Source organism: Rhinopithecus bieti, unplaced genomic scaffold, assembly GCF_001698545.2.
Source record: "Rhinopithecus bieti isolate Rb0 unplaced genomic scaffold, ASM169854v2 scaffold_15813, whole genome shotgun sequence".
Classification (NCBI taxonomy): Eukaryota; Metazoa; Chordata; class Mammalia; order Primates; family Cercopithecidae; genus Rhinopithecus; species Rhinopithecus bieti.
The window spans coordinates 949,649-963,292 of NW_016809040.1; the positions used below are offsets into that span (position 1 = coordinate 949,649).

At 50.6% G+C, this 13,644-nt stretch overlaps 2 protein-coding genes across 2 annotated transcripts in view; one reads left to right on the top strand and one right to left on the bottom strand.

Moving 5' to 3' along the window:
* LAMB3 (laminin subunit beta 3) overlaps nt 1-11,754 on the top strand; it is a 42,834-nt gene extending 31,080 nt beyond the window's left edge. The window contains exons 15-23 of the mRNA XM_017888312.1: nt 939-1,099; nt 1,213-1,433; nt 1,723-1,920; nt 2,219-2,363; nt 6,298-6,505; nt 6,899-7,040; nt 7,375-7,551; nt 8,335-8,488; nt 11,220-11,754. Coding sequence (XP_017743801.1) covers nt 939-1,099; nt 1,213-1,433; nt 1,723-1,920; nt 2,219-2,363; nt 6,298-6,505; nt 6,899-7,040; nt 7,375-7,551; nt 8,335-8,488; nt 11,220-11,356 — 1,543 coding nt within the window. The 3' untranslated portion in view covers nt 11,357-11,754. The remainder of the gene's footprint in view (nt 1-938; nt 1,100-1,212; nt 1,434-1,722; nt 1,921-2,218; nt 2,364-6,297; nt 6,506-6,898; nt 7,041-7,374; nt 7,552-8,334; nt 8,489-11,219) is intronic.
* A 920-nt stretch (nt 11,755-12,674) lies between these two features.
* The window catches only part of CAMK1G (calcium/calmodulin dependent protein kinase IG), a 28,365-nt gene continuing 27,395 nt past the window's right edge, over nt 12,675-13,644 (bottom strand). Inside the window, exon 13 of the mRNA XM_017888313.1 lies at nt 12,675-13,582. The gene's annotated coding sequence lies outside the window, so the exon portion shown is untranslated. The remainder of the gene's footprint in view (nt 13,583-13,644) is intronic.

Genomic DNA, 13,644 nt, shown 5'->3' on the forward strand with positions numbered 1-13,644 from the left:
TCCTTCCTTCCTTCCTTCCTTCCTTCCTTCCTTCCTTCCTACCTTCCTTCCTCTCTTTCTCTCTTTCTTTCTCTTTACATAATTTTAGAGCATCTATTATGAACCAAGCATTGCACAAGGCATCGGGGATATTGAAATTAATTTAACATAGTCTTTGCCCTCGAGAAGCTTGTACTGGGGAGAATGATGTGTAAATGGTAAACTATAATGTGACACATGTTATAATGTATCATGGCAGGCTTCACAGAGGTGCCTTCTGACCTAAGTCTCAGATTCGGGCAGTCAGTCCACCAGGTTCAGTAGGTTGGAAACACAGGCATGGAGGGGCATTCCATGGAAGGGCGTTCTGTGCCTGATCAAAGCCTAGAGGTGGAGAATGTGAGGCTTGGAGGAGGGAGCTGGTGGTTGGGTTGGCGGAGCTATAAAGGGCACGGGGAGAGAGGACTCTCCAAGAGCTCAGTGGCCAAGGGCCTGGGAGGTAGACCCCAAGCCTCCTTCGAGGGGATGACCAGCTGGCAGCAGTGATGGGGTCTGGAGCTGAGTGGGATGTGTGGACTGTGGAAAAGATTTCAGAGCTGCAGCTGTACAGGTGGTGGCTGAAGCCAGCCTGTAGAGAGCAAAGGAGGAGGGCATCAGGGCAGTGTTCCTCATGGAAGCCAGGAGCTGGAAGAAGGGGAGGAGAATTGGGAATGTTGGGTCATAGAATTCAAGGGAGGAGAGTTTTGTGGCTCCACTCATGCATGGACAGAGAAACGTTGTATTGGCCGACTCAGCCTCTGTCCAGTGGAACCCCCTTAGCCTGTGGATTCTCTGTTCTGGTGCCCTTGCCCAAGGCCTCTGTTTGTTCTGACTCAGTAGCAGTTGCTCTAAGGGAATGGCTGCTCCGGGGAGGCACAACTCCCTCCTATATTTTAGTGTAAGCTCCTCTCCCTTCTCAGGCGAGCTCTCCAGGGCCTGCAGCCGGATCTGCCCCTAGAGGAGGAGACGTTGTCCCTTCCGAGAGACCTGGAGAGTCTGGACAGAAGCTTCAATGGTCTCCTCACTATGTATCAGAGGAAGAGGGAGCAGTTTGAAAAACTAAGCAGTGCTGATCCTTCAGGTGAGGAGAGGGCCACCCGGATAACCCCGGGCATGGGCACTGCTGTGGTGGGCATGCCAACCCACTCCCTCCTGTTCCCCCTCCATCTCCATTCCCCACGCTTCTTGCCACAGGAGCCTTCCGGATGCTGACCACAGCCTACGAGCAGTCAGCCCAGGCTGTTCAGCAGGTCTCCGACAGCTCGCGCCTTTTGGACCAGCTCAGGGACAGCCGGAGAGAGGCAGAGAGGCTGGCGCAGCAGGCGGGAGGAGGAGGAGGCACCGGCAGCCCCCAGCTTGTGGCCTTGAGGCTGGAGATGTCTTCGTTACCTGACCTGACACCCACCTTCAACAAGGTGACTTGGGGCATGGAATCCGACTTCCTGGAGCCCACACCCCAGCTTGTCACACACCAACAGCTGCCACCTGTTTCCCATTAGGGCAGACCTGCGCCTGTGAGAACCCCACTCCCCCAGCCATCCTGACCCTTGTGTTGCTCACTGTGAGCTCAGTAGTTGCCAAGGAAACCAGTTTCTGGTGCTTGGTTGTCATGGAGATGTTTGGCTGTTGGTTTCCCAGGTGTGGGGTGGGATTGGTTATTGAGGGGCTTTGGGTAGCCTCTTTGACAGCCCCATCTCTCTACAGCTCTGTGGCAGCTCCAGGCAGATGGCTTGCACTCCAGGATCATGCCCTGGTGAGCTGTGTCCCCATGACAATGGCACAGCCTGTGGTTCCCACTGCAGGGGTGTCCTTCCCAGGGCCGGTGGGGCCTTCTGGATGGCAGGGCAGGTGGCTGAGCAGCTGCGGGGCTTCAATGCCCAGCTCCAGCAGACCAGGCAGATGGTAAGTGTGGCTAAGGTGGGATGGGCACAGGTAAGAGGAGGCAGACAGAATAGATCCCCCGGGCAAGTCAGAGTTCCCATTTTACACTAAAGCCCAGAGATTTTAGTGACCTGCTTAAGGTGCCACAGCAAGTGCAAGATAGTTTTTTCTCTTTTACTGGACATCCACATAGAAACTGCACTGGTTACAAATGCTGCCTAGGTAGGTCTTGGCATAGAGGATGATCCACAGAATCCTGGAGCTGCTGAGAGGTTCCCTTGGGGCCTTATCCCTTCTGACCTAGAATGTGTGTCAACAGATTAGGGCAGCCGAGGAATCAGCCTCGCAGATTCAATCCAATGCCCAGCGCCTGGAGACCCAGGTGAGCACCAGCCGCTCCCAGATGGAGGAAGATGTCAGACGCACGCGGCTCCTCATCCAGCAGGTCCGGGATTTCCTAACAGGTGAGGCTGGTCTCCACTCCCACCTTGGCTGCTGTTCCAGTCCTGCCTGTCCCTCATTCCCATGTTCAGTGCATCAGCCAGCCCTCCCTCCCTCCTCCAAGGCCTGCAACATCCTGCTCCAGGCCTCCACCTCTCCTTGGCACCATGGCCATGACCTTCTTGTTCTCCCATCTGCCCTTCCCACCCACTCCACTCCCTCGTGACCCATTCTCATTCTCAACACAACAGCTGAAATATCTCTTTTAAAATGTATAAGTCAGATCACATCTCACTCCTGCTTAAAATCCTTCAGTGGCTTCACCTTGTTCTTGGAATGAGCTCTCAACTCCTATCGTGGCTACAGAGCCTGGCCTCTGTCCATCTCTTGGAGTGACCTTGGGCTCCTCTCTGCTTTGTTCACTGGCTGTCCTTGAACATATCAGGCTCTTGCCTGCTTCAGGAATGTTTATTTGCTCTTTTTCTGCCTGGAATCCTCTTTCCAGGGCTGTTTCTTGTCCTCTGGGTCGTCTCCCCAGAGAGGTGTTTCCTGACCATCTGATCTGGTTGTCCCCTGTCATCTCCCATTCCCCTTCGGTGTCTTACCTTCCTTGCCCTACTCACCCTCATTCAGTTGTCGACAAGTGAATTGTCACTCCACTAGAATGGGGACTCCAGGAGGGCAGGGATGGTTGTCTGTCTTTTTGACCACTGTGTCACCAGCACCTAACATAAGGCCAGACACAGAAAGGCATCTGACATAGGTGGCATGAATAAATGAACCAGATGCCCTTCCTCACTGCCCTGGGGAGTGAGGAAGGGCTGTACAATGGAAAGATTCCTAAACAGGACCCGGGAGACTCGTGTGACATTGGGCAGGCTGCTTCTCTCTTTGCCTCATCTTTTGCTTCTATAAATGGGGGGACGGTAGTATTTCACAAGTTTATTCTGAGGATCAAATAACTGATGTAAAACATGTTTTGAAAAAGGAAAGGTGCCTCAGGAACAGGAGTTGATATTGTTAGATTTCTCATTCCTGCCAGGGAATTTGCTTGGCTGGGAGCCCAGTTAATATGAGCCTAGGGCTTGGTGTAATGACAGTGGCTCTTCTTGCTGCTATTACCGTGTTTTTGCCCCAGATAGGCCAAAGTCCCCTCCTGAGTGCAGATGGCAGGTCAGAGAGGGGCAGGAGACTTCTTCTGAGGTCTCATGACTTGCATAAGGCCATGAGGCCCACACCTGGGGAAATTGTTACCTGGGAATCTGGGGAGATTGTGCCCCACAAACGTGGATGATGGGGGAGGTCAAGGTGTGGGGCTTAGGCTCATGGATAAGGGAGTCTTGACCCTGAATCAAGTCCAGTGAGGCTGAATGGCTACTCATCCTGCATTAATCTCAGCCAGGGCTCTGGCCTCAGGGGGTGGGAGGTGGGTTGGAATTCTCTCCTGTCCGGTGAGTACTGTGAACAGGCTCACGTGAACAGACAGGGAGCTGCCAGGCCCCTTTTGTCATCTCTCTTACGCTTGTATCTCAGGTCAAGTCTTATGATGAGTCCAGGGTCAGAGAGAAAAAGCAGGGCCTGAGAGAGGCCTGGCCCCAGGGAGAAACCCAGGAAAATTTTGTGTAGCTGTAGGCTCGGACTCTGGTCTCCAGAGTCCTGGTGCAGAAGCCTCTGAGCTCTGGCTGCTGTCAGATGTAGGGTCACGGTGTGGGAGGGAGAGTGGAAAGTCTGTGGAGGGAGGAGGAAACATCGTCTTTCCCAGTTCTTCAAATGGAATTGACAAAATGAATAGTTAAGGCTTATTAAGTTCTGAGTCCAGGCACTGTTCCAAGTGCTTTGCATGTATTACATCATTTACTCCTGACTACATGAACTAAGTACTCTTATTACTTCCACTTTGCACACAAGTTATCTGGGCACAGAGAGGTTAATCAACTTGGCTAAAGGCATCCAGCTCAGCAGTGCTGCAGGTAGGCTTCAACCCTAATGGTCTGACTCTGTCATCCACACCCTATTGCGTTATGGCATGGACACACACATACATACACACCTGTGAGTGTGCATGCACACACAAATACACACTCTCTTGCCTCTTGCCTTTGTGAATGTTTTTCCTCTCTCTGGATTGTCTCCCCTCTCCCACCTCTGCTGACCCGGCTAGTTCCTGTTCGTCCTCTAGGAATCTTCCTAGGCATCCCACTCTCCCGGCAGCCTCCCTGGACCTATCAGATGGCGCTGGGGGCCCTTCCCATGGCCACTGTAGCACCTGTGTTTACTCCACTCACTCAAAGCTGTACTTCTTTGTTCATGTACCTGTCTCCCATTAGATTTCCAGCTCCATGAAGGCAGGTACTGAGTTTAATTTGATTTGCAGTCTCAACTCCTCCCATGCTTTTGCTCAATGCAGTAAATATTTACTGAGCCCATCCTGAGACCCAGAAGGCTCTGTGACTGAATGTCATGTAGATTGAGCCTAAGGGTGCAGCTGAAGTGGTGCAGAGTAAAGGAAGGGCCAGATCTAGGTGGGGATGTGCTCATCCTGGAAGGCTTTCTGGGGAAGTCACATGTGAAGCCTTGCTTTGAGAGTGGGACTCTGGGTTAGATGAGAGGTCGACAATCTCTATGAAGAAGGTCCTTATGAAAGCTTGCTGCTGGGATAAACTCACTTAATGAAACTCAACCACAGTTATGCTGCGTGCAAACCCCAAGGGACACAGCAATGAACAAACATGGCTTCCACCCTCCAGGAGTGTCCTTCTGCCTGGCATGGGATGGGGCAGGGAATGAGACCTGTGTGGTCAGCTAGTATCCTCTAGTTGTAGAGTGAGGCTGGGCCTGGGACCCCGGAGGAGTTCAGGTCCCAGGACAAATCATCTGGATGAGTGGGTGCCCCCCTCCTTAATACCTCAATACCAGCGAAATCTGTAAAAGCAAATTGGAATAGATGGGGAGGAGATGTCATCTCTGTACTTCTGACCTTACCCTCTGACCCAGAGTTGGTTTGTAACAACTCTTGCAAATGGATTGTTTCATGTTGTACCTTCAGGTTGAGGATTGATATTGGGGATTGATACTCCTTTTCACAGATCAGGAAACTGAGCTTAGGGAACCACTTGACTTGCCCAGGTAGCTTGAATAGTAAAGCAGAGATCTGAACCTGAAGCCCTGTCAATCATTCGTTCACTCTACGCACATGAGGACCTCCAAGTGCCAGGCACTGTGCTGGGGTCTAGGGATATAGCTGTGGACAAAACCCAGCCCCTGCCCTTGTAGAGCTTACATTCTAGAGGAAAAGAAAAAAAAAAAAAAAGAAACCAGTTAGATGAGTACAGTTTTTGGTACCTGGGTGGTGCAAGTGCTAGACAGAAAGATGAGGCAGGGAGGGACGATAAAGTGTGCTACAGTCTAGGGTGGAGGTTGCAATTCTAGATTGGATGGCTGGGGTTGGCCTCCCTGAGAAGGTGATATTCCAGCAAAGACTTGATCATTCTTACTTGCCTTTGCAAAAATGAGCAGTCTTGCTTGAGGGGGAGTGCAGGGAAGGGGTCTTTTTGCCAAGGAAGCAGCTTCAGTTTCTGGTCACTCTTCCCAATTTAGGGCTAATTGTGTATGTGCTGCAGGCATTGTTCAGTACCAGCTGCCTGGCACCACCTCCTTCTCCCCAGCCCGCAGCTTCCTGTGGCACCAGACACTTAGTTGCCACAGCTGTGATGACACCCCTCCTCCTCTTCCCTGCTGCAGCATGGAGCACAGGATAGTCATCCTCCTACAGCATTCCCAGAAATTTCCAGAGAACAGGCACCTGAGTCTGGTTGAGAGGGGGCAGCAGCTCCTTGGGACACCATGGTAGAGGGGCCACCACAGGTGCCTTCCACAGGTGCTGCTTAGCCAGGAGAGGCCTCGGATCTCTGGGGAGGTTAGTGGGCTCTCACAGTCTAATGCATGATTGTCTTCCAGACCCCGACACTGATGCAGCCACTATCCAGGAGGTCAGCGAGGCTGTGCTGGCCCTGTGGCTGCCCACAGACTCAGCTACCGTTCTACAGAAGATGAACGAGATCCAGGCCATTGCAGCCAGGCTCCCCAACGTGGACCTGGTGCTGTCACAGACCAAGCAGGACATTGCGCGGGCCCGCAGGCTGCAGGCTGAGGCTGAGGAAGCCAGGTATGGCCTTGGGCCCTGAACTTCTCTCTGCCCAGGATTAGGCTGGCGTTTTGCTTCTCAACCCCATTGCTGGGAGAGGGATACAGAGGGCTGGGAGACAGGAGGGGATGCTTACCATGGTGGGGAGTGGTACACAGAATCCAGAGTGCAGGTTAAACAATTTGCGTGACTGTGTCTTCCGTATTGGAAACTGCCCAGAGATTGTCTCAGGCATAACGCAAACATTCATCACGTCTGCTTGGTGGGGTCCTGGGACATCAAAGCTAATACTTTCCTTGCTCTTTGTCTTGGCTGGGAAGGGTGTTCTTTTGGACTGGTGTGTGAGTCGAACCACACATTGATTCACAATTCACTCATTTTCTCTCTCCTCTCCCTCATGCTTCTCTCACCCAGGAGCCGAGCCCATGCAGTGGAGGGCCAGGTGGAGGATGTGGTTGGGAACCTGCAGCAGGGCACAGTGGCACTGCAGGAAGCTCAGGACACCATGCAAGGCACCAGCCGCTCTCTTAGGCTTATCCAGGACAGGGTTGCTGAGGTGAGGCATCATGGTTTCCTCCACCCATATTTGGGCATAAACAGGAAAATTTGGGCACCAGGCATAGAAAATGCCAGAAAGTGACTAGATGAAAAGTGACTAGAAGAAAGCTGAGGTGGAGTTCTACAGGAGGGTGACAAGTTTTGGGCTGGCTGTGGGCCTTGGATTTTCTGATCTTGTGGCTGGAATGCAGAAGCAGGAGTGAGAGGTGAGCAATTTTGATTGTTCTGGTTGGAGAGGGTTTTTGCTGCCTGATGAGTTGGAGAAAAAATGGGGATGAACCCCCCACCTATGAGACCCACTACAAATGCCAGATCTCCCTCTTTCCACAAAGGTTCAGCAGGTACTGCAGCCAGCAGAAAAGCTGGTGACAAGCATGACCAAGCAGCTGGGTGACTTCTGGACACGGATGGAGGAGCTCCGCCGCCAAGCCTGGCAGCAGCGGGCACAGGCAGTCCAGGCCCAGCAGCTTGCAGAAGGTGCCAGCGAGCAGGCATTGAGTGCCCAAGAGGTACAGAGAAGGCAGAGTTAGCTCAATGATGTATGGCCACGATAAGGGGGTCCTGAGCAGGAGAGGACTTTGCACACTTTATAAGACCACAAACTCAAATGTGCTTAGAATAACAGAACCAGAAGAGGCTTGAGAATCAACCCAAACCTGGCCAGGCATCTGATTTCTCCCTCCACTGCCTTTAGTATAGCTGGCTCAGGGACATTGGAGATGACCAGTCCAATCCCTTCCCTTTTACAGATGAGGTGGTGACTTGTTCACAGGCCTAAGACTCAACTATAAATCAGGTCCCGTGACACTGGATCCAGAGCTTGTCTCTTGGATCCCCAGCCTGGACAGATGCTCTTTGCTTATCCTAACCTGGGCTCCATGATTGTCAGAATTAAATGAGAGAGAAGATCAAAGAGCCCATTCTCAGTGTCTCACGCACACTACCTGCTCCCCCTATGGCTAGGAACACTGGCACTTTCAATCCTGGCACAGTGACCAAGTTGCTAAGTATACTATGTGACAGCTTAATATCAATATCCTATGATGTGACTAACATTGTCCTGGGAGTGAGGTGGGACATGTCAAGAGCTGGAGATGGGAAGAGGGAAACACAGAAGTTTAAGTCATAGTCTGTGACTCAGGAGTTTTAATAGGCAAAACCAATTCTATTGGGGGTTAATAGGAGGCGCTTTCCCACTGTGTGTTGATTTGGGTGATATCAAGTGCTTTGGCCATAGGTCTTTAGGACCTTGCATGATGACAATGACACTGAGACTGTTCTACCTTTTTCAGGGATTTGAGAGAATAAAACAAAAGTATGCTGAGTTGAAGGACCGGTTGGGTCAGAGTCCCACGTTGGGTGAACAGGGTGCCCGGATCCAGAGTGTGAAGACAGAGGCAGAGGAGCTATTTGGGGAGACCATGGAGATGATGGACAGGATGAAAGGTGAGGGAATGGTTCAGGGGCACGGACTATTGGGCATTCATGAAGGCTGGTCCCACCCAACCCAAGGCTTCTGAAGCCCATTCTTATTGGAGCTAGCCGTGCTATGGGAATGAGATCAAATGAGATTTTTTCTGGGCATCTAGTATGTATGAGGCTGGGGAATGCAGAGATGGTCCCATGACTTGACCTGGCCTCAAAAAGCTTGCAATTAATGGGACCATTTTTTCTATTTTTGCAAACAGTGGGGTCATATTTTCTCTTCCTATTGCTTTATGTTTAAGGTGCATAGAACTATATTTAAGAGGATGAGGTGGTCTCTGATAGGGGTTGAATAATAAGAGTTCTGGGGCTCAGAGCATAAATAATTTGAGAGAGACATGTTCAGTGAAGGTAAGAAAAGAAGATTTGAGATGGGCCTGGAAGAATGTATAGGCCTGGGAGAAGCTGTGAGGAAGAGGAGGGACATTAGGATAAGGGTGTTGGGAAGCAACAAGGTATGTTCTGACATAGGGACAGGAGAAGAATATTGCTGAGGAGCTGGTGGGAAAGAAGTGGCATGAGGTTAACATGACTTGTCCCTGTGCCTGGCTTCTAGTGTGAGGATGAGGAGGGTAGATAGCTCAGGAGGCAGTAGGGCACATCCAAGGATTTTGAATATGATGGAAACATAATGAAAGTAGCTTTCGGAAGGGTTCCAAAGATTTCTCAGAAAGGAGAACAGGGGCTCCTGGGAACTAAAGTCATCGCTAAGACATGATGATGGGATCACTGGAGTGGTGTATCCAGTGAAAGCCACAGAAAGAGTTCCTTCGAATTTCAGCAGAAGTGTTTGGCAGAAGTCTCGTTGGATAGCCAGGTGGGCACCACATAAAAGGTTGGGCTGGTGGGTTGATGATGAATAAACCTGGGGCCATGGGCAGCTGCACCCAAAGGATGAAGTGAGAGGAGCTGACCTAGGGGAAGGGGCCAGCGGCTAAGTCAGTGCTTTTCCTTGTCCTGTTCATCCAATACTTTGTATGAAGATAATTTATCAAGTCTCTGGACAACAGATAATTAAGACACCAGGTAACAGAACCAGTATTCTAAGGCAATAGCAAAAGTTCAGAAAGATGGGCTGAAACTAACAAATGAAATTAAATGAAGAGGAAAGTAACCTCCTGCTCTGGCCTTGTTTGGGCTTAAACCACAAGTACAGCTCAGGTGAAGCCTGGCTTTTCAGTGGCTAATGCTACTGCAACCACTTTGTAACTAGTAAGTGATAAGCAAATATGAGTTGTTACTCATCTGAAAAAGACCCAAGAGTTTTGAGTAAGTGATAACCAAATATGAGTTGTTACTCATCTGAAAAAGACCCAAGAGTTTTGAGTTACCGCAAGCTTGTTATAAGCCAGCGATGCTTGCTGCAGCCCAAAGAGCTAACACAGTGCAACCAAAGTGAAGGGAGTAATAGCTTGGGGTAATGGTAAGACTATTTAGCAACTGGAGTGGTGTGTACCCACTAACCAGAAAAGGCTTAGGCTATAGTATTGGAACCGGAAGGTACCTGCTTGCAGGAATTTACCTTTAGTTGCAGGGTAATGGGGGAAGATCATGCATTGACCGGGGTAGGAGGTGGGTTTTCGGGGTGAGTACCAAGGAACAGAATGGCAGCTATTTAACAACTACTATGGACATATTTAAATATTTTATCAACCTGTGAATCCATATGAGTATCTACTGGCTGAATGTCAATCCAATAATAACACTGTTATACTCTGCTGATGGGATCTCACCTGGGGGATGGTGTTCAAGTGATGGCTACTACATCTTCAGAAGGGATATTGACAAACCAGCATACATCAGGGAGAGAGTGACCAGGGTGGGGCACAGCAATTATATCAGATGAGGAATAGGTGAAGAAACTGGAGATATTTAACCTGGAGACAATAAAGCCTCAGATATGTGAAGGATTGACATGTGAGGACAGAGAAGGTATATTGTTATACCCCCAGGACACAGACCTGGGACAAGAGGTGGAAGTAAGAGGCAGTCAGATTTTGGCTTCACGAGAAGATGACTTTTTTCATAACCAGAGCTGCCTAAGATTGGAGCCTCGTGAGGCAGTGCCTGCTTCCTTCCTATTCCTGGAAAAGTTCAGGCTGAGCCTGGGTACCAGCTCTCATGGATGTGATAGAGGGACTCCTGCCTATAGGGACAGGGGGCAGGCTGGACTGAGTCACTTCCAGAGTTCTTTAAACCTCTATGCATCATCTAGTGGTTGTATGCAGAATGAATTGGAAGAGGAGGACTAGATTTATCTGGAGTGGCATTTGGGGAGGGAAATTGAGGAGGAATTCTGGTCACTCATCCAGCTCTTTTGTCAAGGTGCCTACTTGAGGATCATTGGTTGGATGGCAGCTGTCTGAGCCCAATAGCACTGGGTTGCTAATCTTGGTGTCTGTGACCTCCTTCATTAGCCTGGGACAACTGTGAGAGCCCAGAGGGTCAGGGGCCCAGGGATAGTTAGGAGTGGGGGCCTGCTGCATTTGGCCCCTGCCGGGTTTCTAAGCATGGAATAGGGGCTAGGGAGGCATGAAGATGGGGGGGCACCACTGCCTTAGAGGCCATATTTTTCTGGCGGGGCTTCCTCTGCACATGCTACTTCCAGTTAGCAGGAGGGGAAGGAAGGGTTGGGAGTCTTTGGGAGTCTCACCATCAACTCCTCCTCCTGCTGCTGTTCCATTTGCCTCAGACATGGAGTTGGAGCTGCTGCGGGGCAGCCAGGCCATCATGCTGCGCTCAGCGGACCTGACAGGACTGGAGAAGCGTGTGGAGCAGATCCGTGACCACATCAATGAGCGTGTGCTCTACTATGCCACCTGCAAGTGATACTACAGCTTCCAGCCCCTTTCCCTACTCACCTGCCCCCTTTGCTTTTAGTTAGGGGCAGATTGGTTTGGAATGCTTTCCATCTCCAGGAGTCTTTCATGCAGCCAAAGCACAGCCTGGACCACCCCTGGTGTGCAACTAGTAAGATTACCCTGAGCTGCAGCTGAGCCTGAGTCAATGGGACAGTTACACTTGACAGACAGAGATGGTGGAGATTGGCAAGCCATTGAAACTAGGAGCTCTCAAGTCAAGGAAGCTGGGCTGGGCAGTATCCCCTGCCTTTAGTTCTCCACTGGGGAAGAATCCTGGACCAAACACAAAAACTTAACAAAAGTGATGTAAAATGAAAAGCCAAATAAAATCTTTGGAAAAGGGCCTGGAGGTTCAACAAGGAAAAATGGTCTGTCCCCTCATTGGGTAAACTCTTGCCATTGTTTCTGTCTCCTATTTGGGGTTTGTGGGGGACTCCTCTGTTCAAGCCCATGGTTTGCTCTCCTCTGTTCCACCTGGCTTGCTGGGTACCCAGATTTAGGGAGTCTGGGCCCCTGTGCCCCAGAACCTGATGGATTCTACCCTTGAGAAACCAGACAAGCAGTTTTCATCTCTAAGCAGTGATTCAACTTCTTGTTTACAGATGGGGAAATAGAAATCCAGGGAAGGGAAGGTTCCGTTCAAATTCATGCAGCTTTCAGAGGAAGGACTAAGACTAGAATCTGTGTCTCTTGGGGCCTTAAAGAGAAGTAAATGGATATGTGTGGGGGGTGGGGTGGAGGATGATATGGAATGGCATGGACATTTGTGTGTTAACCATGGCCCAAGCAGACACTGTGCTAGACATTTTATCTACATTAATTTCTTGATCATTGTTAATCATTTTAATTATTTATTGGCCACGAGGCTGGGCACATCATCTGCATCATTTCATGATGCAGGCAGTGCTACTATTCCCATTGGATAAGTGAGAAAACCAAGGCATTAAAGGCTAAGTAACTTCCCCAAGGTCACATATATGGCAGTTTGGGGCAGAGCTGGGGCTCGAACTCATGCTATTCTGATACGGCCATTCAGAGAATAGCCACTAAAGCCAGACTGCCTGGGTTTCAACAGAACCTGCCCCAAGGGGTTGTTGTGAGGAGTAATGAGTTAATGGTGTAACTCATGTCCCTAGGTGCCTGGAGCACTGTGTACTCTGCTGTATGCACATCAGCTACAACTGCTGGTTCCTTACTGACCCCAGCCATCCATGCACTCTCTACTCTAGACACGCTCAGAAGTCCCTGAACTGCTCCTGACTTTGAAAGAACCAAATGAAGCATCATAGAGAAAAATATGTCCATTTTATTGAGCACAACACTGAGCACGAAGCTGGAGGGGCAGAGGGTGAGAAGACTGGGGAAGGACAAGAACGGTATGCTGGACTTTCAAGGAGAGAAAAGGGAACAGAGGCAGGATTAGAACTCCTGGCAGACATTAAAATAGTCAACTTCCAAGGTTAACTCAATTGGGTGTGTGCACGGAGGGCATGTGGCTGGGATAAGAATTCCTTGCAGCCCTTACTCATGAATTTCTTTCCATTCCACTTTGGAGGGTGTGGCACTGCTTTTAGATTGAGGCAGGGAGAGGAGCCAGAAGTGTACCGGGAGCAGGCTGGCTGGGTCTCAGCGCGCTTGGGAGCTAATCCTAGAGTTAAGGATTAGAACTTGAAGAGCTCACAGGCAGACCACCATGGACAGCTGCCTGTCATTCATGCGGATGGGCAGGCAACAGCATTAATGAGCCCAATCTGGCCAAGAGGTTGGAGGCTTGAGAGGTGGGAGTGAGTGTGTGCAGAGTGGGAGTCTGGATAGATGCTCCATATGGCTTTGCTTGGAGGTGACACAGCCTGGCCAGCCCGTTAAGCTTTTCACGACAAACAGTACAGACCCAGGTGAGAGCTATCTACGTACAATGCACAGAGCCACGGCACGTAGGGTGTGGGGGCATAGAGCAGGCAGGTCAGGGAGACCTGGAAGCCCGCAGGCACCACTCCCCCTGCTCACAGCTTCAACAAGGCTCCATGCCTTGGGGCTCCCTCGCGGGCCTCCTGTGAGGGGCTGCCCTGCTGGCAGCAGGCTGGTGCTTCCGGCCAGAAACCGCTCCTGCTAGGCCCTGCTCTACTTGCTCTGCCTTCCTCCCTCTGCTGGATAGACACCAGGTTTGGAAGAGCAGAGGAGTTGAACATGTCTCCTGCAAGAGAAAGGGGCTCAGAGTGAGGGTGGGGCTGCCACTTCAGACCCCATCACTCACAC